The 25,740-nt window shown below is 39.9% G+C and overlaps 1 protein-coding gene across 2 annotated transcripts in view; it reads right to left on the bottom strand.

Annotated features, from left to right (window-relative positions):
• ALDH18A1 (aldehyde dehydrogenase 18 family member A1) overlaps nucleotides 1-25,740 on the bottom strand; it is a 67,125-nt gene that overhangs the window by 18,092 nt on the left and 23,293 nt on the right. The window contains exons 5-11 of one of the 2 annotated variants that reach the window (XM_036769481.1): nucleotides 25,557-25,661; nucleotides 22,132-22,284; nucleotides 21,418-21,508; nucleotides 13,426-13,550; nucleotides 9,982-10,126; nucleotides 9,309-9,382; nucleotides 7,481-7,580 (exon numbers count right to left, since the gene is read on the bottom strand). In XM_036769481.1, coding sequence (XP_036625376.1) covers nucleotides 7,481-7,580; nucleotides 9,309-9,382; nucleotides 9,982-10,126; nucleotides 13,426-13,550; nucleotides 21,418-21,508; nucleotides 22,132-22,284; nucleotides 25,557-25,661 — 793 coding nt within the window. Of the gene's footprint in view, nucleotides 1-7,480; nucleotides 7,581-9,308; nucleotides 9,383-9,981; nucleotides 10,127-13,425; nucleotides 13,551-21,417; nucleotides 21,509-22,125; nucleotides 22,285-25,556; nucleotides 25,662-25,740 lie in introns of both variants that reach the window. The other variant, XM_036769480.1, reaches the window with a different exon arrangement.

The following is a 25,740-nucleotide window of genomic DNA, read 5'->3' as shown; positions in this document are numbered from 1 at the left end:
CAGGAGTTAGGAGGGAGAGCATTCCAGCCATGGGGGACAGCCACGGAGAAAAGAGATGGAGTTGTGTGTGTGAAGAACAGCCAGCATGGCTAGACTGCAGTGCAGGGAAGAGAGTGGTGTGCAAAGACTGGAAAGATAGGAAAGGACCACGCTGTGCAGAGCTTTGAATGCTAAGTAGAGGAATTTCTATTTGATCTAGGGGTAGCAGTAAAAGAAGAGAAGGAAAGGGAAAGGGAAAGATATACCCAGCTAAATGCAGAATTTCAGAGAACAGCAAAGAAACAGAAGAAAACAACAGAACAGGAAAGATGAAATCTCTTCAGGAAAACTGAGAGATATCAAGGGAACATTTCATGCAAAAATGGGCACGATAAAAGACAAATATGGTAAGAGCTTAACAGAAGCAGAAAGAGATTAAGAAGAGGCAAAAATACAAAAAAGAACTATACAAAAAAAGAATTTAGCATCACCGATAATCACAATGGTGTGGTCATTGATCTAGAGCCAGACATCCCGGAGAATAAAGCCAACTGGGACTGAGGAAGCACTTATAAAAATAAGGCTAATAGAGGTGATGAAACTCCAGCTGAGCTACTGAAAATCCTAAAAGATGCTGCTGTTAAGGTGCTGCACTCAATATGCTAACGAACTGGAAGACTCAGCAGTGGCCGCTGGATTGGAAAAGGTCGGTTTACATCTGAATCCCAAAGAAGAGCAATGCCAAGAATGTTCAAATTACCAAACAGTGGCACTCATTTCACACATCAGCAGATTACGCTTAAGATCCTGCAACCTAGGCTTCAAAGACATGTGAACTGACATGTATCATAAGAACAGGCTGGTTTTCAAAGAGGCAGAAGAACTAGAGACCAAATTGCCGACAATCACTGGACAATGGAGAAAACAAGGGAGTTCCAGAAAACCATCAATTTCTGCTTCGTTGACTATACCAAAGCCTTTGACTGTGTGGATCATAACAAAATGTGGTAAGTCCCCAAAGAGATGGGAGTACTAAATCATTTTACTCGTCTCCTGAAAAACCTGTACATAGGCCAAGAAGCAACAGTTAGAAACGAACATGGAACAACTGACTGGTTTAAGATTATACATCAGGTGAAATATCATCACGTGAATATATACATTGAATGTATAAACATCATGTGAAATGCCAGGCTGGACTAATCCAAAGCCAGAATTAAGGCTACTGGGAGAAATATCAACAATTGTATATATGCAGATGATACCACTCTGACGGCAGAAAATGAAGAGGAATTAAGAAGCCTCTTGATGAGAGTGAAAAAGAAGAGTATAAAAGCTGACTTGAAGCTTAATATTGAAATAACTAAGATCTTGGCACTGGTCCCATCACTTCCTAGCAAATACAGAGGAAAAAATGGAAGTAATGTCGGATTTTATATTCTTAGGTTCCAAGATCACTTCAGATGGCAACTGCAGCCATGAAATTAAAAGACACTTGCTCCTTGGAAGGAAAACTACGGCAAATCTGGTTGTTGTTCAGTTGTGCCTGACTCTTCATGACCCCATTTGGGGTTTTCTTGGCAAAGATACTAGAGTAGTTTATCATGTCTTTCTCTAGCTCAATTTACAATGAGGAAACAGAGACAAACAGGGTTAAGTGACTTGCCCAGGGTCACATAACTAGTAAGTGTCTGAGGCTGGATTTGAACTCATGTCTTCGTGACTGGCCCAGAGCTATCCACTGTGTCACCTAGCTGTCCTAATGGCAAATCTGGACAGCATACTAAAAAGAGAGACATTACCTTGGCACTACCTTGTCAACAAAGATCCATTGTAGTCAAAATTATGGTTTTTCCAGGAGCACAACGTATGGCTGTGAAAGCTGGAATATAAGGAAAGGTGAACCTCACAGAATTGACATTTTCTTTTAAATTTATTTAACATATTTAGTTTTCAGCATTGATTTTCACAAGTGTTTGATTTACAAATTTTCTCCCCATTTCTACACTCCCCCCCACTCCAAGATGACATATATTCTGGTTGCCCTGTTCCCCAGTCAGCCCTCCCTTCTGTCACCCCACTCCCCTCCCATCCCCATTTCCCTTCCTTTCTTGTAGGGCAAGATAAATTTCTATGCCCCATTGCCTGTGTATCTTATTTTCTAGTTGCATGCAAAAACTTTGTTTTGTTTTGTTTTTGAACATCTGTTTTTAAAACTTTGAGTTCCAAATTCTCTCCCCTCTTCCCTTCCTACCCACCCTCCCTATGAAGGCAAGCAATTCAACACAGGCCTATTTTCTTCAGTGGTCTTTTGGACCTTCTTTTCCATTTGGCTAATTCTGCCTTTCAAGGCATTCTTCTCCTCATTGGCTTTTTGGAGCTCTTTTGCCATTTGAGTTAGTCTATTTTTTAAGGTGTTGTTTTCTTCAGTGTATTTTTCAGTATATTTTTGGGTCTCCTTTAGCGAGTCATTGACTTGTTTTTCATGGTTTTCTCTCATCCTTCTCATTTCTCTTCCCAATTTTTCCCCTACTTCTCTAACTTGCTTTTGCAAATCCTTTTTGAGCTCTTCCATGGTCTGGGACCAGTTCATGTTTTTCTTGGAGGCTTTTGGTGTAGGCTCTTGCACTTTGTTGACTTCTTTAGGCTGTATGTTTTGGTCTTCTTTGTCACCAAAGAAAGAATCCAAAGTCTGAGACTGAATCTGGGTGTGTTTTAGCTGCCTGGCCGTATTCTCAAACAGCTAACTTGACCCCTTGAGTTTTTCAGCGGGGTGTGACTGCTTGTAGACTAAAGAGTTCTATGCTCCATGTTTGGGGGGGGGGGGGATGCGCCAGCTCTGCCACACCAGCACTCCTCCTTCCCCAAGAACCCCCAACCCGGACTGGACTTAGATCTTCAGCATGCTGTGCACTCCTGCTTTGATCCGCCACTTAATTCCTCCCACCAGGTGGCCTGGGGCCAGAAGCAACAGCAGCTGTAGCTGCCCCACCTCCGCTGCCCCAGGGGCGGTGGCCGAACTGTGAACTCCTTCCACTCCTGCAGCTTTTCCCACTAACCTTCTCCTCTGTCTTTGGTGTTTGTGGGTTGAGAAGTCTGGTAACTGCTGCAGCCCACTGATTCAGGGTGCTAGGGCCCGCTCCGCCTGGCTCCTGGTCTGGTTGGTCCGAGCAACTCACGCTGGGCTCTGCTCTGCTCCCAGCTCCATGTGGGATAGACCTCACCCAGAGACCATCCAGGCTGTCCTGGGCTGGAGCCCTGCTTCCCTCTGCTGTTTTGTGGGTTCTGCAATTCTAGAATTGGTTCAGAGTCATTTTTATAGGTTTTTGGAGGGACTTGGCAGGGAGCTCACTGCTTTCCAGCCGCCATCTTCAAATTCACACTTTCAAATTGTGCTGGATAAGACTTTTGAGAGTATGGTGGACAGCAAGGAGATCAAATCAGTCAATACTTAAAAGAAATTAACTCAATTTCAGATTGCTCTCCAAAATTGTTCAATCAGTTCACAGATCCACCAACAATGAATTAATGAACCAATTTCCCCTCTAACATTTGTCACTTTCTCCTTCAATCATTTTAGCCAGTCTGATAGGTGTAAAACGATACCTTTTACCCAGCAATACCACTACTAGGTCTATTTCCAAAGATGATTAGGGAGAAAGGAAAAGAACCTATATGTTCTAAAATATTTATAGCAGCTCTCTCTGTGGTGGCAAAGAACTGAAAATTGCAGGGATGCCTGTCAGTTGGGGAATGGCTTGAACAAGTTGGGGTACACAATCATGATGGAATACTATTGTGCTATAAGAAAAGCTCATTGACTTTAGAAATACATAGATAATGAAGAATGAAATGAGCAGAACTGAGAGAAAGTTGTCTACAGTAACAGCAATATTGTTTTAAAAACAACTTTAAGGGACTAAGTTATTTTGACTATTATAAATACCCAAATTAACTACAAAGGACATATGAAAGAAGTCATTATCTGCATTCAGAGGAAGAACTGAAGTATATATAGAATGATTTTATACACACACACATAATTTGTGTGTAATGATAGCCATTTCGGGGCAAGGGGGAGGAAAGAAAAAAAGGTTAAAAAAATAAATTTACATGATAACTTGATTATATATTTAAAAGGCACAAGTTGTACCTAACAGATTTGCAGTTTCATGTGCAATTATCTTATTCTTAATTCTACTATGTTGTGGAAATGCTTGTTTTACTTCATAAATTAAAAATAAAATTTAAAAAAATAATTCAGACTGTTCACTGGAAAGTCAAATACTGAAGCTGAAGCTTAAATGCTTTGGCCACATAATGAGAAGATGGGACTCAGCGGATAAGGCTGCTGTTGGGAAAGACTGAAGGCAAAAGGAAAAAGGGACAAGAGAGGATGAGGTGGATAGATAGTGTCATGAAGCAAAGAATGTGAGCTTGGACAGACTTCAAGAGAGAACAGAGGACAGAAGGGCCTGGCGAACTATGGATCACGGGGTCATGAAGATTTGGACACAACCAAACAACAGAACGACAAAACAGGAAGCCACTGGTGTTTAATGAGGTTCAGTGTGATTTGATCAGACCTATGTCTTAGAAAAATCAGTTTGTTGGCCAATGCAACCAAAATTATGAGGGAAGCAGAAAACTGGAAAAGAATTTTTACAACCAATGTCTCTGATAAAGGCCTCATTTCTAAAATATAGAGAACTGAGTCAAATTTATAGGAATACACATCATTCCCCAACTGATAAATGGCCAAAGGATATGAACCGGCAGTTTTCAGAGGAAGAAATTAAAGCCATCTATAGCCATATGAAGAAATACTTTAAATCACTATTGATTAGAGAAATGCAAATCAAAATAACTCAGGTACCACATTATATCTATCAGATTGAATAACATGACAAAGCAGGAAAATTCTAAATGCTGGAGAAGAGGTGGGAAAATTGGAACACTAATGCATTGTTGGTGGAGTTGTAAACTGATTCAATAATTCTGGAGAGCAATTTGGAACTATGCCTAAAGGGCTATAAAAATGTGCATACCCTTTGACCCAGCAACACCACTTCCAGGGCTGTATCCCAAAGAGATCATAGAAAAGGGAAAAGGACCCACATGTGCAAAAACATAACAGCTCTCTTTGTGGTGGCCAAGAACTGGAAATTGAGGGGATGCTCATGAATTGGGGAATGGCTGAACAAGTTGTGGTATAGAAATGTAATGGAATACTGCTGTACTATAAGAAATGATGAGCAGACAGACTTCAGAAAAACTTGGACTTACATGAACTGATGCTGAGTGAAGTGAGTAGAACCAGGAGTACATTGTACACAGTTACAGCCACACTCTGCGATGACTGACTTTGATAGACTTTGCTATTCTCAGCAATGCAAAGATCTAAAATAACTGCAAAAGACTCATGAAATGCCATCCCATCTAGAGAAAGAAATATGGAGTCTGAATCCAGACTGAAGTATACTATTTGCTCTGTGTTTTTTTGTTTTGTTCTGTTTTGTTTTGTTTTTTCTTTCTCATGATTCCTCTCATTCATTCTAATTCTTCTATACAACATAACTAATGTGAAAATATGCCTAATAAGAATATATATGCCAAGCCTATATCAGATTGCATGCCATCTTGGGGAGGAGGGAAGGGAGGGAGGCGGAGAAAATTTAAAACTTATGGAAGTAAATGTTGAAAACTAAAAATAAATAAATTTTAAAAAAATTTTTAAAAGAAGAAAAAAAAAGAAAAATCACTTTGTTTTGGCAGCAGCACAGGGAGAGAACTAGGCAGAAAGTGTTCAAATGAGAAATGATGAGGGCCTGAACTCGGGTAGTGTAGCAAAAAGAGGAAAGTTGTGTAGAAAAAGAAATTACAAGATTTGGCAATGGATTAGAAACATGGGATGAGCCAGTGGGAAGAAGCCAGGAGGACAATGAGGTTGTGAACCCATGTGACCAGAAGGACAGCAATACTCTCAACACTAACAGGGAAACTGGGAAAGAGTGAGTTTTGGGGGAAAGAGAATGATATTTGTTTTCAATATGCCTAGTTTGAAATGCCTATGGGACATCAAGCTTGAGGCAACCAAGAGCAGGTGGTGATATGATAATGGAGTTTCAGAGAAAGGCGAGGGCTCAAGAGACAGATGTGGGAAACATCTGCGTAGAGATAACGGCACCTATGGGGGCTATGAGGTCACCAAGCAAAATAGCATGGGAGAAGAGAGGAGCCTTGGGGGGGGGGGGCGATATGAATGATGACCAAGCAAACAAGACTGAGCAGTACTCAGAGAGGCAGGAGGAGAATCCAGAGAGAACAGTCATGAAGACCCAGAGGAGCAAGCATCCATAGCTCTGGTGTCCTGATGTACAAAATAGGGACAAAAATAACTAAAATACCTCTGTTTGAGAGCTGCTGTGAGAATCAATTTGTATTAGTCTTCACAAAATTAAAGTGTTCTATTATAGCTGTCAGCTAAGTTCAGTGTTCTTTTCACAGTCACGCTGCTAACTCCCATTTACAGATAACACCCTTTTCCTTTCTCCTGTGTACACTGTGCCCCAGTCAGCTCTCCTAAGGCTCTCACCTCAATGAGCATATCTGTAAGTCTTCCAAGTCTCAGGTCCACCACTCACCAACCTCAGACCCAGAGTAGTCTCTTAACCTCCCTGTCATTAAGGGGATCATGTTGAATGACTGGGAAGGGCTTCCAGCTCTAAAATCTGTCACCACTAAAGAGATTCAAAAAGATGACCTACAGATCTGAACAAAAGAGGAGTCCCAGATATTCTGAGTACTAGCCTCCTTCCTCAAGTAACAATCCTCAATTGGTCGTGTTAGTCTGGTTATGCTTGTTTTCAGAAACAATTAACTATTAACAAAAGTAGTCATTACTTCGGTCACACCTCATGAAGATCCAGGACAGAGGATGATAGGGAGAGGCTGTGGACCTATCAAGCGGAACCTAAACCTCCATTATTTCATAGATCAGAGGTGTCAAACATGCAGACTGCAACACTCCAAGTGTGGACCACACCAGATTAAAATGTAACTGGAAAACACTTAACAAAATAATTAAAAATACAACATAAATAATGTTAAGATGTGGCTTTCTAAGTCAGTACGCAGCCCACTGGGTTCCTTTTTGTCCAGTCTGGTTCCCCTTGTTTCTATGTGAGTTTGACATTACTGCCATAGACCATGAACCACCTCGTATGGAACTGCAAACCCTACAGGTATTCAATATTTATCAGCTGACAAAAGGGACAGGTTATAGTAACCTATGACTTTGTTCACCAATTCTACAAAGCTTTCAACCTAAACAGATAGAAATACTAATGTAGTGTTTCTCCGTGTTTCTTGGAAAAGTTTTTTTTTTTAATTTTAGCACAATTGCTGCCATGACAGACTTGCCTTTCTTGAAAAGAACACCAATGGGGGGGACGGGACATTACATCTACTAAGCAATAGATTTTCAGGGCACAGGGTTTACCTTTAACCTCTGCCTCTTCCAAGTCTTTCTTGTTGGCCAACAGGATCTCTTCCCGCTGGTCAGTCAGGAGATCAGCAAGACGGTAGATAATCTCTGCTCTCTGGAGAGAAAGGCAGGAGTTTGAGAGTTGGAAACAAAAGCAAAAGTATCTTCAGTGAGACAAAGAATGCACCACTCACATTACCAACATGAGACAACCTACTCCTAAAATAACATTTCGACAATCTTTGGCAACAATCCCCTGATGTCATTCATTTTTTCCTTCCCATTTTTTCACTTCTCTCTCCTCAATTATTCCTCCCTTATTCCTTAACATTCCTTTCCCTTTCTTTGTTAAATGTGAGCAATTGCAACAAAACGTACACATACAAATCACACAAATGCCATACCTAAGCCTGGAGCACACGTAACCAGCATGAAACACATCTCATTAAAAGGCCAGCTAACTCTCCACACACTAGACCCCTCTCTCTATAACTATAGCTGATCTCTACACACAGCTTTAAGGTTTGCAAAGTACTTTATATAAATTCTCATTTGACCCTCACAATAGGCCTGTAAAGTGAGTGCTATCACTAGCCCCAATTAAAAAACAAGAAAACTGAAGCTTAGAGAATACATTTACCCTGGCTAATAAAGAGCTGAGTTGGTTGTCAAGCCCAGGTCTTCCCAACCCCAAGTCAATACACTAGATTTGAAGCTATTCTTTCTCTCATACATGTTGTCAGTAATAACAAAAATACTGATTTTGAAATGTTAGATTTGGCTTCTAGATTTTTATTTTGACTATTCTTATTTAGTAGGCTTTGAAAGTGGAGAAAGATAGAAGTCTTCAACCATGCTAATTTGGTAGATCCAGATGAGAACTTTAGACCATCCCACAGCAAGGCACAGTTCCCTTCTGCTCTTCCTCCTGCTTTCATTTGTTATCCAAACCCTCATTCCCTTCCCTAAACTATGGTATTTCTCTTGAGTGACTGACACATACTAACTCTCAAGGCTTTATGTGACCATCTGCTAGAAGGCAACTCAGTCCTTCTTGGATGTCCTCACTGTCCCTGATGCCATCGGGTCACACTGTGCTAGCTTCCCGAAGGCTCCATCTTACATGGCACTGAGCAGGCCATTAATACCTATTTGGTGATTGACTGACTAAAGTTGGGGGAAGACCAAAATGTTTTCTGCTGGGCTGGAACAGACAATCTACATGGTCTACAATGACACAGTAAGGAAATATCCAAGTTAAGCAGAGTATTCCAGTTTCATAATTTCCCCTTATGCATTCATCCCCCAAAACTTAATGACTAAATGATAGAAAGGATATTATGCTTCTATCTTTAAAGGAAAACAGTACAAAGATAGCTGAGAAAAAAACATTAAGAACTCAGGGCAAAGCCAAGAAAGGATGAGGGCCTGGATGTGTGATATCACTGGTACAGGTCACATTCACAGGAGGAAACGTCTTCTCCCAATGCAGACCGACATCTCCTCTGGCACTATAGTCTGAGGCAAGTTATCTACAGCACTGAGAGGTTAAATGACTTGCCCAGCATCACAAAGCCAATATGCATTAGAGGCAGGACTTTGATCTGGGTCTTCATGGTTCTGAGACCAGCCCTCTTTCCACTACACCCTGCAGGCCCTGTTGTGTCATAAACCAAGAAAGGCAAACCAAGATCAAAACTGTGTAGCTGAAACAGTAAGACAGCATTAAGGAGAAATGTGGAGTTGGCTGAAGGACCACAGGCTGAATGGAAGAGCCAACTGGAAAGACCAGGCCTGCTAATGTCCCTATTTCTCTAGAAGCAACATGGAAAAACCAAGTCACCTGCTCAGGCACCAAAGTGGACAAAGTCCTTCCTCCAGATCGAGCCATCTCCCCCTGCTGTTCAACGGTAGGGCCTGCAAACAAATTTGAAACACACGGTCATCTTCGGGTGAGCATTCTTTCTAGTGGTCTTGATACTCAAGATGGTGAAGGGCAGCTTATTTCATTTGGCATCCCAGGATCAGTCTAAACTACTTTCTGGGAAAAGGGAATAATAGATGAACTCAGGGATTAAAATAAACACTGCTATAAACTCCCAGGAATTCACTGCATTTGATGTGTCTCTCCTTTATATTCTACTTTGACTTAATTTCCCACAGAATATGTATTTATCTAGGAAATCATTTTCTGAAATCAGGTGCTTTATTCTTGTAACAATTACCTGGCGGGAACAGGAAATACTGCTGAGTAGAGCAGAAGAAGAAGCCACGAGGGACTAATGACATGTAGTGGACTGGTGAAAAAGTATGCAGACTGAAAATTTACTAAAGCATTAACTCCACCAGCAGTTTTCAGAAATTGATCATAAAGTGTTTAATATTTTTAAAAATCAAGTAAATGCATCTTCTTTGCCCAAAATGCTTCAAATTTCTTTTTTCTGGGCTCTTGGTCTATTCAGGTGGATGTCAGCTATTCATTCACAAGCTATGTGATCTCACAAATTTCCATTTACCTGCAGGTTTCACCTCTGAAAAGAAAGTGCCAACTTTTTTCCCCTCTACGATGTCTGTAATGACGTGACCTGAGACCTTAGGATGAGTTCCGTTAGCAATCACAACAGAGGTTCCACCCTGGAGAGCCCAGAGGGCAGCCTTCACCTAATGAAAGAAATATCCAGATAACAGATCTAGAACTTGTCAGGGTTCAGCCAGCCAGCCAACCAACCCACAATTTTTGGCACTGACTAATCTAGATGCTGCAGAGTGACAAAAGAAATCCTCATTTTAAAAATTCACAACTTCGGAGTCAGACATACACTCCTGGAAATACATACACAATATTGCAAAAAAAACAACACTCCAAAAAAACACATAAAACAAGTAAAAAGTAATATGGTACCAATCATATAATGGACTATGAACTCAGCTGAGGGAAAATTTTCCCAGCCAGGATTTGAAGGTAGGTTCATGATTTGCAATTTTATGAATTAGTGACTTTATTACCTGGGAAGGCAGGAAGCGTCTTCTTGTGAAGAGCTTTAAGTGACAAACAGGGAAGTTTCTATTTGATCATAAAGGTGAAGAGAGAGCTACTGGAATTTACTGAGTAGTGCCAGGGGCGGGGTGTGTGTGTGTGTGTGTGTGTACGCACACGCGGCATAGCTAGACTCTCACTTTAGGAAAGAACCACTTTGGCAGTGTATCAGTAAAGCAATAATAACAATGCAGATGTAGCTGCATGGAGGACAAATCGGAGTGAGAAGAGTCCTGAGACAGGCAGTGTGAGTAGACAACCATTGCAATAATTCAGGGACAGGTGATGAGGGCTGGGAATAAGGTAGAGACTGTATAAGTAGATAAAGGGAGATGGATATGAGAGATGCTGTGGAGGCAGAAATAAGAACTGGCCAATGATTGGCTATGCAGGGTGAGAATAAGGCCCGCAAGAAGATATTGAGGTGTTAGCGTGGGTGCCTGGAAGGATGGTTGTGCCCTGAACAGTTATAGGAAAATTCAGAAGAGGCGTGAATTAATAGGAAAAGAGAATGAGATTTATTGTGGACAAGCTGAGTCCAAAACGTTCAAAAGGCGTGATGGTGATGTAGGACTTGATTTTCTTGCGTCGCTCTCATTTCTTTTCCCAATTTTTCCTATACTTCTCTTACTTGATTTTCAAAATCCTTTTTGAACTCTTCCATGGCCTGCAACCAATCCATATTTTTCTTGGAGGCTTTTGATGTAGAATCTTTAACTTTGTTGTCTTCTTCTGGCTGTATGTTTTGGTCTTCTTTGTGACCAAAGTAAGATTCTATAGTCTGAGGTTTTTTTTACACTGTCTGCTCATTTTCCCAGCCAATTACTTGACCTTTGAGCTCTTTGTCAGGTGTAACTCTGCTTCCAGAATGGAGAGTGCTCTATCCCAAGCTTCAGTGGCTTTGTGCTGCTGTCTTCCAAGCTACTTGTAGGCACCTGTAAATTTTCAGTTCTTCTGAGGTGGTATGATACAAGGAGAGTTGTTTACCCCTCTACTGGCCTGTGCTCTGATCTGTGAGTGACCTCAAGCACTCTTTTCTGCCCTGGAACTGCTAGGAGGACTCCCTCTCCATAGCCACATCAGAGTTCTTCCTCACCTCAAGACCACCAAACAGGACTGCGACCCAGATCCAAGCAAGGCGAAGCAAGAAAATCCTGCCTCAGTGCCAGCAAAGAGATCCCTGCACTCTTGCTCTGATCAGCTACTTGATTCCCCCCACCATCTGCGGGCCTGGAGCTCTGGAAGCAGCAGCTGCTCTGGTGCTGCCACTGCCAGCCACCTCTGCCTCCCTGGAGGCTGGGGCCAGACTGTGCCCTTCTCTCACCCAGGTTCAACATAATTTTCCTACTGACCTGCTAAGTTGTCTTTGGTGTTTGTGGGTTTAGAAGTTTGGAAACCACCACAGCTCAGTGATTCAGTGCCCTGAGGCCTGCTCCACTCAGTCTGCTCAGGCCTGGTCTGTGCTAGTGCAGCCCACACTGATCTGCACTCTGCTCCCAGCACAGTGCAATAGACCCATCCCAGTGACCATCCAGGAGGTCTTGAGCTGAAGACTTGTTTCACTGTCATTTCGTGGGTTCTGTAGCTCTAGAATTCGTTTAGAGTCATTTTTACAGGTGTTTGGAGGGATTTGGGGGAGAGCTCAAGCAAGTCCCTGCTTTTACTCTGCCATCTTGGCTCCACCCCCCAATGTAGGATCTAGGAGAGAAATCAGGGCGCATGTACAGATTTGGGGATCATGTACCCAGAGATAACCATTGAATCCAAGAGAGATGATGAGGTTGACAAAAGAGAGAACTTTAATGTAGACCTCGTTAGTGCATGTGACATGAATTATGATCTAGCAAAAGAGACTGAGAAAGAGGCAGAGGCACAAAAACCCAGAGTAGAGCTTCCAGGAGGTGGTCGATGGTGTCAAATGCTACAGAAAGTTCAGGAAGTATAAGGACTGAAAAGAGGTTGGTAGATTTGACAATTAAAGATCACTGGTAACTTGTGAAGCAGCAGTTTCGGTCAGGTCATGAGGTCAGAACCAATACCGCGAAAGGTTTAGAAGTAGCAGGAAGCAGCAGTCAATAAGTATATTTTTAATGCATCGTTTACTTGATAGGATTATTTGATCATTTTTAGATCTCTATATGCAAAATGGACTAGACAGACAGCTTCTCTTTTCTGAATAAGATGTAGAAAACCTAAAATACCACAAACTGTGATGATCATCTCGTTAACTTAATGAAGTAATGCATCTTACTATGAAAAATGGCACATAGTAAAAACTGAGAGAGTTCTCTGTCTCTAAGACTCTTAAAAAGACAGTTGAAGGATCCTATATAAAACATTCACAAGCGGAGCAGAGCCAGGAGAACGTTGTGCACAGCCACAGATATGTGGATTCCGTGAGGACCAACCCTGACATACTGCGCTTCTCTCAGCAACCTAAAGGGGCAAGGACAACTCCAGGGGACTCACGATGGAGAATGCTATCTTCATTCAGAGAAAGAACTGCGAAGTTTGAATACAGACTGAGGCACACTACTACATGCTCGCCTTTTCTGCTTCTCTTTTGTTTTTGGTTTTGGGTTTTTTTTTTGTTTTTTTTTTTTTGGTTCTGTTTCTTCTTTCTCATGATTCATTCCATTGGTCAAAATTCTTCTCCACGACTTGAATAGAGCATAAATTAATTCAATGCGAAGTTATACATGACAGTTATATGAGACTTCATGCCGTCTTGGGGAGGGAGGGGGGAGGGAGGGGAGAAAAACTGGAACTCAAAACTATGTAGAACCGTGTGTGGTAAACTAAAAATAAATAAATTTAAAAAAAAAAAAAACATTCACAAAAGTGTATTTATGACGTTACACATTATAAAGTGATTTAAAACCATTTTATTTTATAATTTAACAATAGCCAATTCTCCTCCTACCTTGGCCTCCATGCCACCCAGTCCTACTCTAGACTTGGTTCCAAATGTCACGGATTGCTGATCTCCAGGGTAAAAAATATCAATGAGCTTGGAATCATCTGCTCCTGGAGGACGGTCAAAAAGACCTGAAATGGAGATTGTAAAGTTCATTATGCCATATTGTTTAGAAGAGAGATAGGAAGACAGGACACAAACCAATGCACTCATATGCATCCAACAAAACTCTCCCATTGACCTCTTAACCAAGATTCAAAACAGTTCCAGAAATGGTGAAAGAACAGGAAAACTGGCTCTTTGAAATCTACCCAATTCAAAAAATAAAATCAAGTTATTCGTTAGAATATTATCAGGGTAAATCTTACAAAGTAAGTTAGTTTAATAAACTTATAGATTAAAAAAACCACATTTCAGCTTTCTAACATCACAAGGTAAGTTGACTGCTATCACTACTGTGAACCCCTGGACAGGAAGTTGACTAAGATATCCTGACAAGTCCTGCATTATTTTTATGTAGTACCGAGCAGGGTAAAATACTAACAAGTAATCATTAACTCACCCAAATCCTCAAATTATCTCACCGAAACAGCCAACAGAATCATTCACCCAACTTCATAAACAAAGTAAGACTTGTACACAAAAACAAGTGTATCTGGTTAAAACACCAGAACTCAGGTCTCATGACGTGCAATTTCATACTTATATGCTCCAGTGAGGCTATCTATACCCTTTTTTTATAAAGTTGCATTGTGGATAATTCTAAGCAAAAACTTTCCGAGCATTGTTGTGGTGGCATGAGTTGTTTCAGTCACGTCAGATTCTCTGCCACCCCATTTATGGTTTTCTTGGAAAAGATACTGGAGTGTTTTGCCATTTCCTTCTCCAGATCATTTTATACATGAGGAAACTACAGCAAAAAGGGTTAGTGACTTGCCCAGGGCCACAGTGTCCGAGGCTGGATTTCAACTCAGGTTTTCCTGAATCCAGGGCACAGCCCTCTAAGTACCTATTATTACTCAAATGTTCTCTGTTGGCTCCCTTTCCTTTAGCCATTACTCCAATCCACTTACATGAAATGCATGTGCTAAAACTCTGGGATGTCTCAGAAACAAGACTTTACACAAGGCAGGTAGGTGATGTAGAGGCTGGCCAGGCCTGGAGTCAGGAAGACATGAATTCAAATCTCTGATCCCTGACACTTACCATACTTACCATACTTACCATACCTCCAGTGAGACCTTGGGCAAGTCATTTAATCTGTTTGCCTCAGTTTCTTCATCTGTAAAAGTGAGAATAATTATAGTGCCTAGTTTTCAAGGTTGTTCCATGATCAAATGAGAGAATAATATTAATGGATCAGGATTTGACCTTGATAGCTTACAGAAGGCATTAACAAGTTTTGAAAATCTAGAGACCAATTTAGACTATTAATGGTCAGACAAATTTGTTTCCTAAAATCAGATGTGTCCCCTTGCCATTCATTCCCTTTTCCTCACACATTTTATCAACTTAATAATCTAGTAATAATCTCAGTTTATTCTTTAATCCTTATCAAATGCAATGTCTAACACAGTGTCTTCCATACTTGGTGTTCAATAAATATTTGTTGATTGAATAACTGAAATTCATTCTTCCCTGGGCTAGCTCAAACTCATCAGTTGAGAAACCTTTATGTTTTGCATATGTTCCAATTTATCAAACTACAGTGAGAGGAAATGGCCCCCAAACTCCTTATAGCTAAAGGGATTATCGCTGACCATCACCAGGAGAACAGGTGGTAATCAATTCTGCTCTTTCTCTCTCTTCTGATTAGCTGACTCATAACTCCCTAATGTGCTGCAGATGCCAATGACAACCTTCCCCTTTCTCCTCTCCCCCAGTTCTGTGTCATAGATCTAGGGAGAGAGGAATAGTCAGGAATGAGCTCAGGGTCTAGCTGAGTACTGAGCACAGAATGTGCTTAGTCCAGGGGCAGAGCAGAGATTCACTTCTGGCCTTTGGTCTAGCAGTGGGATAACCAGGTCAGGAGATCAAGATTGAAGGAGAGCCAGCAATTCAGTGGTTCTAAATCTAGAGAACATCTCAGAAAGCTAACACTGACTGAGTCCAGGAGCAATCTACTGATACTCAATCATACAAAAACCAGCAGACCTAAACGTGGGTGAGGAATTTGTAGAGCTCAGACCAGGAGAGTGGACTCCCTGGATCACACTAAAACCTGCAGGCTCTCCAGACTGAGCTATGAAAGCAGAAGGATATATGAGGACAGAAGCTTGGGCCAAAGATCAGCCATACTCCCCCCAAAGAAGCACAAAGAACCTGGTGCTAGCATAAAGTGTCCAAAGTCAAAAGTTAGGCTGGAAGATTGGGCAAATAACAAAGAACCTAACCATAAAGTGCTACAATGGTGACAGGGAAGCTCAAGACAAACTCAGAAGATGAAAAGGACTTGAAAACATTTATAAATGCTTTTATAAATTTATAATTTGTACATATGTGTGTTGGTATGCCTTAAATAAAAATGCAAATTCCTTGAAGTAAAAAAAAAAAAGACTTTAAAAACCAAGTAAGAGCTAGAGAAGAAAGGTATGAAAAGGGAATTAACAACTTGGTAAAAGAAATACAAAAATCTCACTGAAGAAAACAAGTCCTTGAGAATTAGAATGGGCCAAATGGAAGCTAGTGACTGCATAAGAAATCAAAAAACAATCAAAGTAAAAGCCTGCGAAAAAATAAAAATGGGAAGTGTCTCCTAGGAAAAGCAACTGTGAAATAAATCAAGGAGAGACAACTTAAGAATTACTTGATACCTGAAAACCATGAACCAAAAAAAAGGAACCTAAACATAGTATTTCAAGAAATCTTCCCAGTTATCTTAGAACCAGAAGAAAAAGAAGAAAACTGAAAGATTCCATCAGTCACATCTTGAAAGAAACCCAAAATGAAAACTCCCAGGAATGTTATAGCCAAAATCCAGAACTTCCAAGTAAATGAAAAAATATTTCAACTAGCCAGAAATAGCATTCAGGTACTGAGGAGCTACAGTTAGTATACTACACGATTTAGCAGCCATCACTATAAAGTAAAGGAACAGAGAGTTCAAAATAGGAAATTCAGAAAGCAGAATAACCTACCCATCAAAACTGAGTATAATCTTACAGGTGAAAAAAATGGACTTTAATGAAAAGCTGAGTAGAAAATCTGACATACAAACGCAGGGCTTAAGCATAACAAAGTAATAAACATGAGTGAGAAATCATAAAAGACTACAAGGTAGGGAAAAGGAATGCACTGGAAAAAGAAGGGAGAAGGAAGAAGACACATGGGGAAGATTAATAACTGGAGTATGCCAGAAAGAGTTCATACAACAGAGGGGTGATTGAGGGGAGCAGCAACATTTGAACCTCACCCTCATGTGAACTGGTTCAAGGAGGGAAAAATTCACACAAACGCAGTTCGATACAGAAATTCATCTTAGCCAACAGCAAAAAGGGCTAAGGGGAAAGAGAGGAGGGAATAAGAGTGAGGGTAGATTAAATGAGGCAGGAGTCAGAAGCAAACCTTACCCTCTTAAAGAGGGGATGGGGAAAAAAAGAGAAGGAAAAATATAAGAAAATTGGATGGAGGGAAATACACAGTTAGGAATAATAACTATGAATATGCATAGGATGAACTCACTCATAACATGGAAGCAGACAGTAGGATGAATTAGAAACCAGAATCCAACAATATGTTGCTTACAAGAAACACATTTGAAACAGAAAAAAACTCATCAACTTAAAATAAGCAGAATCTATTATGGTTTAGTAGAAATGAAGACAAGGGTGGCAAATATCTCAAACAAAGTAAAAGCAAAAATAGACTTAATTAAAAGAAATAAACAGGGAAACTACCCTTTAACTAAAATATACAAAAATAATAATATAAATAACAATAATAATACAATTAATGAATATCAATACTGACTACATATGCACCAAATGGCATAGCATCTAAATACTTAATTAAAGTTAAATGAGTTACAAGAGGAAACAGATAGTAAAACTATAATAGTGAGTATCTCAATTTACCTCTCTCAGACTTAGATAAATATAACCACAAAATAACCAAGAAAGAAGTTAGACAGGAATGGAATTTTAGAAAAGTTAGATTTGATAGACTTCTGGAGACTACTGATGGGAATAGAAAAGAACACACCTTTTTCTCAACTGTGCACAACTATCACAAAAATTGACAATGTAATAGCACATAAAAACCTCACAAATAAATGCAGAAAAGCAGTGTTAAATTTTAAATTAAAAATTAAATTTTCCTAGTCATAATGTAATGAAAATTATATTCCATAAAGGATCTTTGAAGCATAGATAAAAAATTAATTGGAAACTAACTTAATGCTAAAGAATGGCTGAATCAAATAAATCACACAATCAATAATTTCTTTAAAAGATAATGACAACAGAGAAAACGTACCAAAATTTGTGATACCAAAGCAGTACTTCGCAGAAAATTCAGATTTCTACGCATTTTCATCAATGAAAAGAGAAAAGCAGCACAATGAACTGGGCATGCAATTAAAAAAAACTAGCAAAACATTAAATTAAAAATTCCTAATTAAACACCAAAATAGAAATTCTAAAAATCAGAGGAGTAAATAAAACTGAATGTAAAAATAACACTGAATAAATAAAAAAAACTAGGAGCTGGGATTTTTTTGGATAACATTCAAAATAGATATACCATTAGCTAATCTGATTAAAAAAATGAACAATATTATAAAAAGAAAAATGTAAATTCAAAACTAATGAAGAAAAAATAAAAGCAATTATTAGGATTTTATTTCATCTAACTACATGCCCATAACACTGACAATTTAAATGAAATAAATGAATATTTACAAAATCATAATTTGTCTAGGATAACTGAACAAGAAACAGAATATTTAACACATGTAAAGAAGGGATCCTACCAAATTCCTTCTATGACACAAGTATGGTCTTGACACCTAAACCAGGGAGAACAAAAACAGAGAAAGAAAACTCTAAGCCAATTTCTGTACTTAATATTGGCACAAAATATTTAAATGAAATACTAGCAAGGCAACTACAGCAAATATCACAAAGATTATATACTACGATAAGGCTGAATCTATACCAGGGATGCCAGGCTGGTTCAATATCAGGAAAATTACAAATATAACTAACCATGTTAATAAAATTGTCAAAAATCATGTGGTTATTTTGATAGTTGCAGAAAATGCTTTAGAGAAAACATAACACCTATTCATGTTTAAAACACTAGAAAGCACTAATGGAGCTTTCCTTAAAGTAAGTAGTATACCTAAAACCAAGACCAAACATTATCCGTAATGGGGTTAAGATAGAAGCTTTTCCAACAAGATCAAGGATGAAGCAAAAATGTCCATTATCACCATTATTCTATTCTAGTCTATTCTTCATTATTCTATTCTAATACTATTCAGTATTTTACTAGAAATGCTAGCTAGAGCAACAAGACAAAAATAAGGAACTGAAGGAAAAAGATAGGGAAAGAGGAAACAAAACTATCCTTTTTGCGGACCACCTTCCCACAACCCTGCAGAGCAGAGCTGCACAACTCGTAAACTTCTTCGGGCCACAGACAGGTTAGACTAGAGAGAGACTGATGATGGTTGGTTGCCACGGGTCATGTGACAGCCGGCTGAACTCCTTTGGTGGGCCACATGCAACCCAGGGGCAGTATGTTGCCCAGGCCTACTCTAGAGTGCACTGCAACAAGATTAAAATGTAATTGGGAAGCATTCAACAAAAATAAATAAAAATACAACATAGATAATGTTAATTTATGGCTTTCTAAATCCACATGTGGCTCTCAGGGATATGTTACTATTTGCATTTGAAACCACTGACTTAGAAAATCCTAGAGTCAACTAAAAAGCTAACTGAAACAATTAACAACTCAGTAACATTGCAGGATATTAAAAAATGCACCCAAATCATCGACATTTCTGTATATAAAATCCAGCAGGAAGAGAAAGAAAGAGAAATTCCATTAAAAATAACTACAGACAGTATAAAATACTTGGGAGTCTACCTGCCAAGACACACACAGAAACTATTAACACAATTACAAAATACTCTTCATATAAAGACAGATCTAAATAATGGAGAAATGTTAATTACTCATAGGTAGGCTGAGCCAATATAATAAAAATGACAATACTATCTCAAATTCATTTATTTATTCAGTGCCATACCAATCAAACTTTCAAAGAACTACTCCACAGAGCTAGAAAAAATAATAAAATTCATCTGGAGGAACAAAAAGGTCAAGAACATCATGGGAATCAATAAAAATAAAAATGTGAAGGAAGGGTGCCTATCAATACCAGATATCAAACTATTCTACAAAGCCATAATCATCACAACAATTTGATACTGTGTAAGAAACAGCTATCAATTAGGGGCACAGATAAGGTAAACAATATTCAAAAGCAAATGAGCACCACAAATCTAGTGTTTGATAAACCCAAAGATCTCAGCTACTGGGCAAAAACGCAGAAACTAGGTATAGACTAACATCTCACACTGTAAGCCAAGATAACCTGAAAATGGATCCATGATTTAGACATTAAAAAAATGACATTAGCAAATTAGTGGAACATGGAAGAAATTATTTGTTAGGTCTATGGCTAAGGGAAGAGTTTCATAACCAAATAAGAGATAGAGAGGTTCATAGGAAACAAAATGGACAATTTTAATTACATAAAAGTTAAAAAGTTTTTGCACCAACAAAACCAATGCAGAAGAAAAGCAGGAAACTTGGAAGAATCTTTGCAGCAAGTTTCTCTGATAAAGGTCTCATTGCTAAGATATACAGGGCACTGAATCATATTTTTCTAATTCAAGAAAAAGAGCCATTCCCCAAGCAATAAATGGACAAAGGATATGAATAGGCAGTTTTCAAAGGAAGAAATCCAAGCTATCAATAGCCATATGAAAAAAATGCTCTAAAACACTAATAATTAGAGAAATGCAAATAAAAACAACTCTGAGGTACCACCCCATATCCATCAGATTGGATAACATGACAGAAAAGGAAAATGACAAATGCTGCAAGGGCAGTAGGAAAACAGATACACTAGAGAATTGTTGGTAAAGCTGTGAATTGGTCCAATCATTCTGGAAAGCAATTGGGAAATACACCCAAAGAACTATTAAACTGTAACCCAATGATACTATTAGGTGTCTACCCCAAAGAGATTAAAGAAAGAAGACAAGAACCCATATACCCAAAAATATTTATAGCAGCTCCTTTGGTAGTGGTAAAGAATTAGAAAGTGAGGGGTGTTTATCCACTGAGGAATGGCTAAACAAGTCATGATATATGAATGTGATGGAATGCTATTTTCTTGTAAGAAATGATAAAGATGATGATTTCCAGAAAAAAACTTAAGAGGACTTATATGAACTGATGCAAAGTGAAATGAGCAGAACCAGCAGAATAATTTATACAATAACAACAATTATTATAAAGATAATGAGCCTTCAAAGCCTCAGTAACTCTGATCAACATAACGACTAGGCGAATTCCATAGGACACAAAAAGAAACAAGCTATCTACCTCCAGATAGAGAGCTGATGGACTCAAAGTACAGATCGATTTCCTTTGTTCTTTTTCTGGATGTGGTTCACGCACAGATTTCTTTTGCTTAACTATATATATTTGTAATGGATTTTGTTCTTCTTGCCTTCTCAATGGTTGGGGGAAGGGGCCAATTCAGAACTGAAAATAAAATGAAACTGAATTTTTTTTAAAAAATGAGGAGAGTGCTAGAAATCAGCCAGGAAGAAGGTGTGCCAAACCCTAGGAAGAAAAAGAAAATGGAGAAAGGCAGTGCAGTATGTGCCAGGTTCCAAAACCATGAAGGGATCTTAGACAATACTCAGTGAATTTAGATGTGATCACAGATGAAAAGAAAAAAATATCACCACATACCTTCTACATCTGAAAGCACAATCAAGAGGTCAGTTTTCATTTCCACAGCCAGACGAGCAGCCAAACTGTCATTATCTTTAACACTAATGACCTAGAATTCAGGTAAAATGTCATAAATGAACCATACTACCTAAGAAGGGACCTAGGTAAGCATGAAGCTATGCTCAAATAGCAAACAAATAAAGCCAAAGTTCCTGCAGTCTAAGCTACACAGTCTTCTCTGATCATTCTTCCTGAGAAAAATGTAGTGGAGAACCAGACCTAGAGTGGGAGGACCTGGCCTTCCAATCCTACCCCCACCACTTGTTGCCTGGGTGTCTTTAGACAAAGTACTTCTGTTCTTTGGGCCTCAGTTTCCTCATCTGTAAAGTGAAGGGTTGAGTTACATGATTCCTAAGGTTCCTTCTCCCAACTCTCAGGCTCTGGTTCTATGACCCCTCTTTGAAGCATTGTGTACCCTCCCATCTACTGTGCAATATCATTAAGTTATATTCCTAGGAACCCAGGCCATTTGATCTTACTGAAATTCCTCCTATTTCACTCAGTGTTCATGACCAAAACTCTTTCATCTTCATGATCTCCGCCTCCTTGATGAATTCTTCACCTCACTCTCCTCAGTGCTTTCAGATCTTGGGATGGTTAGTACATGCAGCACCGGCAAGCATTAGTAGCTCCAATAGGCTCCACCCATAGGAATACTTTACCCACATTTACCCCCTGCAAGTCACTATTGGGCTCAGCTGGGGGGACAACAGCATCATTTGTGTTGACAATTGGGACAATATTCATGCGTAGCAGCTCATGAAGTGTCCCATTGAGGTTTCGGCGTTTCTGCTCATCATGAAAATCCAGGTTGGTCACTAAAATCTAAGAAGAAATAAATAAAAAATGTCAGAGAGAAAGAATCAGAGGACTCTCAGTCCAAATACACATCATGAAGATGCTATATCAACTACCTGGCTAGATGGCCATGTCAAAATGATAGTTACAATAGTTATATGGGGGCTTCTAGTACACCACACAGGATGAAGCAGTTACCAATTTAGTGAGGGTTCTTAACCTTTCTTGCATCCTGGATCCCTGTGACAGTCTGGTGAAGCCTGTGGGCTCTGTCTCAGAACATTATTAAATGCATAAAATAAAAACCACAGGATTCCAAAGAAACCATTTATACTGAAATATAGTTATCAAAATATCTTTAAAAAAAATTTCATGGACCCCAGTTAAGAATCTCTGCTCCAGTACATGCTACAGCTTAGGATGCCACCCCATACTTTCAGAAGTCTGGTCAACCCTAAGGCCACCTTGGAGATTTAAGTACCTATGACCACTCAGAAACAGATCTAAACTCCCTAAAGCAGCAACTGAATACAACCTTCACGTTTGTAAACTAAGTACAAAGTAGAATAAGGAAATACCAGTATGTGAGCCAAGTCAACATTTGTTAAGCACATCCTTTACCACTCTTACTTATGATGTGTCCCATTCTGCTGAAATCTATCCTGGCCATCAGTGTCACCACAACAGCCACCCTTAATATAATTTGTAGTGCAACAATCAGGGAGCTAGGAGAACCCTGGAGTCCTAGAGGACCTGGCTGCAAAACCTGCTCTTACACATACTGGTTGAGAGATCCTGAGCAAGGTCCCAGGGAGCTCCTAAAGCTTAAGATTCCAGTAAATGCCCATCTGTATTTACAGAGGAAACCTCTGCCACAGACATTCTCTATACCAATGAAATCAGAAGTCTAGTCCCCCAAAATGGTGATGCTGACTGTGCTATGTATCTCAGGGTTTTTAAGGAAGATCAAAAGACATATTAATATCAGCCATTATTTTTCTCCTGATATACAAGAAAAATGTTTCTCGCCATTGTATATATTAAGAATGGGAAAATGTCCAGGTATGGTAGAGGGGTTGTGGCAAATGCAAAATCTACCAGGGTCCAAGCCATGGATTTTTTCCCCCATAAAAACAAAGCTGTCCTTGAGGTTTGACTCGTCCAGGGGAGCAAAGGCTCTAGAACTGAAAGGATAGAAATGTCGGTGGTAATGGAGAGTATAGAAAAGAATCAAATTGGCAATTTTTAAAAAAAGCTTTTTAGAGGACGAAGGAAGACGAGTTTTAAAAAAACCCAAAAAAGTTCTCTGAAAAAAAAGTTCTACAAGTCACAGAGCCATGACCCTGACCATGGAGATAGGAAACTGACCCCCATGAGGAAAGCAGGCAAGTTTGGAGAAGTAAATCAGAGACCAGGGACAGCCTAGATTCCACAAAGGAAAAAATGAAACTTAGCAAACCTGTTTAAATCTTTGACATGGTCACCCAATTTACTTAAGATTCTCAGAAAGGTAAGGACAAAGGCCTTTTGTAAAGGATTATAAGAGAAGATAAGAGGCCACAGGACAAAAGTTAAAGTCCATTTGGAGATAAAAACTCCTGCAAGCAGCAGCAGCAAGAGGCCCCTGAATTGCTATCTACAAAGAGATTAGCAAATAGGGTGAAACACTAGGATAACTATACAACAGAAACAACAGTCCAAGAGCCAAGATTATTTAATGTTTTGACAGTCTTAAATGAGAAACGGAGGGACAGAGAGAAAGAGAAACCAAGAAAGAGGCAGAGGCAAAAAATGACAGAAACACAGAAAAATCAGAAATACAAAGACAGAAGGGGAACGTGACCAAAGGAAAACGAGAGAGAGATAAGATACAGATACAAAAAGGCCATGGAAAGGAAGACAGGCAGATTTTGTGGCAAATATACTCCATGTTGTGCACTGACGCTATGGGCATCAGAAGAGAGAGCCATTGCCCTCTGAAATACTAATGGCTTCCCAGCAACTTAAAATACCTTCAGTGGCTCCCCACTGCCTAAAAGATTGACTCCTCAAACTGCCATATGAGAAGCTACAGCATGTGGACCCAGTCCGTCTTCGTAGTCTTAGTTCATGCACACCGTCCTAAATACCACTCCAACAGGACTCCCAGTCCTGTCCCTCACCTCTTCCGGCCCTCTCGTAGGCACGTGTTTGTATATACCATGTGACACCTCAGAAACCACCTCAGTCGGCATCTTTAGCTGAAATCTTTCCCTTCCCTCGAGGACTAGTGGCGGTATCGCCTCACCCAGAGGGCTTTCACAATCCTCCTGTCCGGCTTTCATCTCTGCCTTTCTGTTTCGACTTCTCTGAGGCACTTCAGTGGGACATCTCCATTTGTGCTCTTGTGTCATGACCTTGCTAAACTCTCCAAGGGTAGGGTGTGTAGCCTTTTAAAATTTTTATAGCCTCATCACCTTCCATACTTAAGTGGATTTTTGAGTTCCGCAATAAAAATCAACTTGTCTATTTTTATTATGAAAGAATGTTTGAGCTGAAAGAGACCTCAGAGGTCCTCCAGGCCACTCTACTTAAAAAGTAAAAGTAGAATCTTAAAGGTCCAGTGGTGAACGGGAAAAATGTGAGACCACCTGGTTTCAGTCCTGGCTCCTGCACATGCTGGTGACCCTGGACATGTCAGTCTGGGCCTGTTCCATCATCTGTAATTCTGGACAGCTGGATGTGAGTATAAGAACCATGGCTAAAGAGGGGCCTGAATTAGAAGGGCCAGGTCTATGGAGAGGGGCTCTGGAAAAATATCAAGAAATCACAGCAAGAGCACCAGCACACTTAGGGTAATAATTACAACATACAAACACTCTCTATTCTGGCATGCACTTACCAAATCAAAACTAGAGTCTACACGAGGGATCCTATTATCAAGAGAGGCAGAAGCACAAAAGGAAAGCAAACCACCCTTGTTCTGAGGCAGCACGCAAGGGATGTCACAGGGCATGGAGCGCAGGGCCTGACATCAGGGAGACTGAGGTTCAAATCTGACTTCAGATACTTCCTAGCTCTGTGACCCTAGCCAAGTCACCTAACCTCTGCCTGCCTCAACTGTAAAATGGGGATGATAACAGCATCTACCTCCCAGGATTGTTGTGAGGGTCAGATGAGATACTGTTTGAAAAGTGCATAGCAGGGTGCCTGATACAGAGTAGGTGTCCTCGCCCTCCCTCTCTCTTCTACCTTAACCTACTGAATTCAGAGAAAAGCTAAAGATGAACTTCTAGGCTTGTTCAATCAGTGTGACAGACCTGAGCAGCGCAGATGCTATACTGTGTGAACATCGCCTCGTACAGGGCCATCAATCCACTCTGCCCAGCAGCCGCACAGGCCCGTGCCTCTAAGACCGGAATCGCCTGCAACAGATCCACAAGACAATGTGTCATTAGGAAGGACAGCGGGATGTCTTTAAGCATCCTGAGCACTCATGGACCC

This window comes from Trichosurus vulpecula, chromosome 8, assembly GCF_011100635.1.
Source record: "Trichosurus vulpecula isolate mTriVul1 chromosome 8, mTriVul1.pri, whole genome shotgun sequence".
Classification (NCBI taxonomy): domain Eukaryota; kingdom Metazoa; phylum Chordata; class Mammalia; order Diprotodontia; family Phalangeridae; genus Trichosurus; species Trichosurus vulpecula.
Note: the sequence above shows the minus strand (reverse complement) of the source record. Positions and strands in the feature narration are given on the sequence as shown.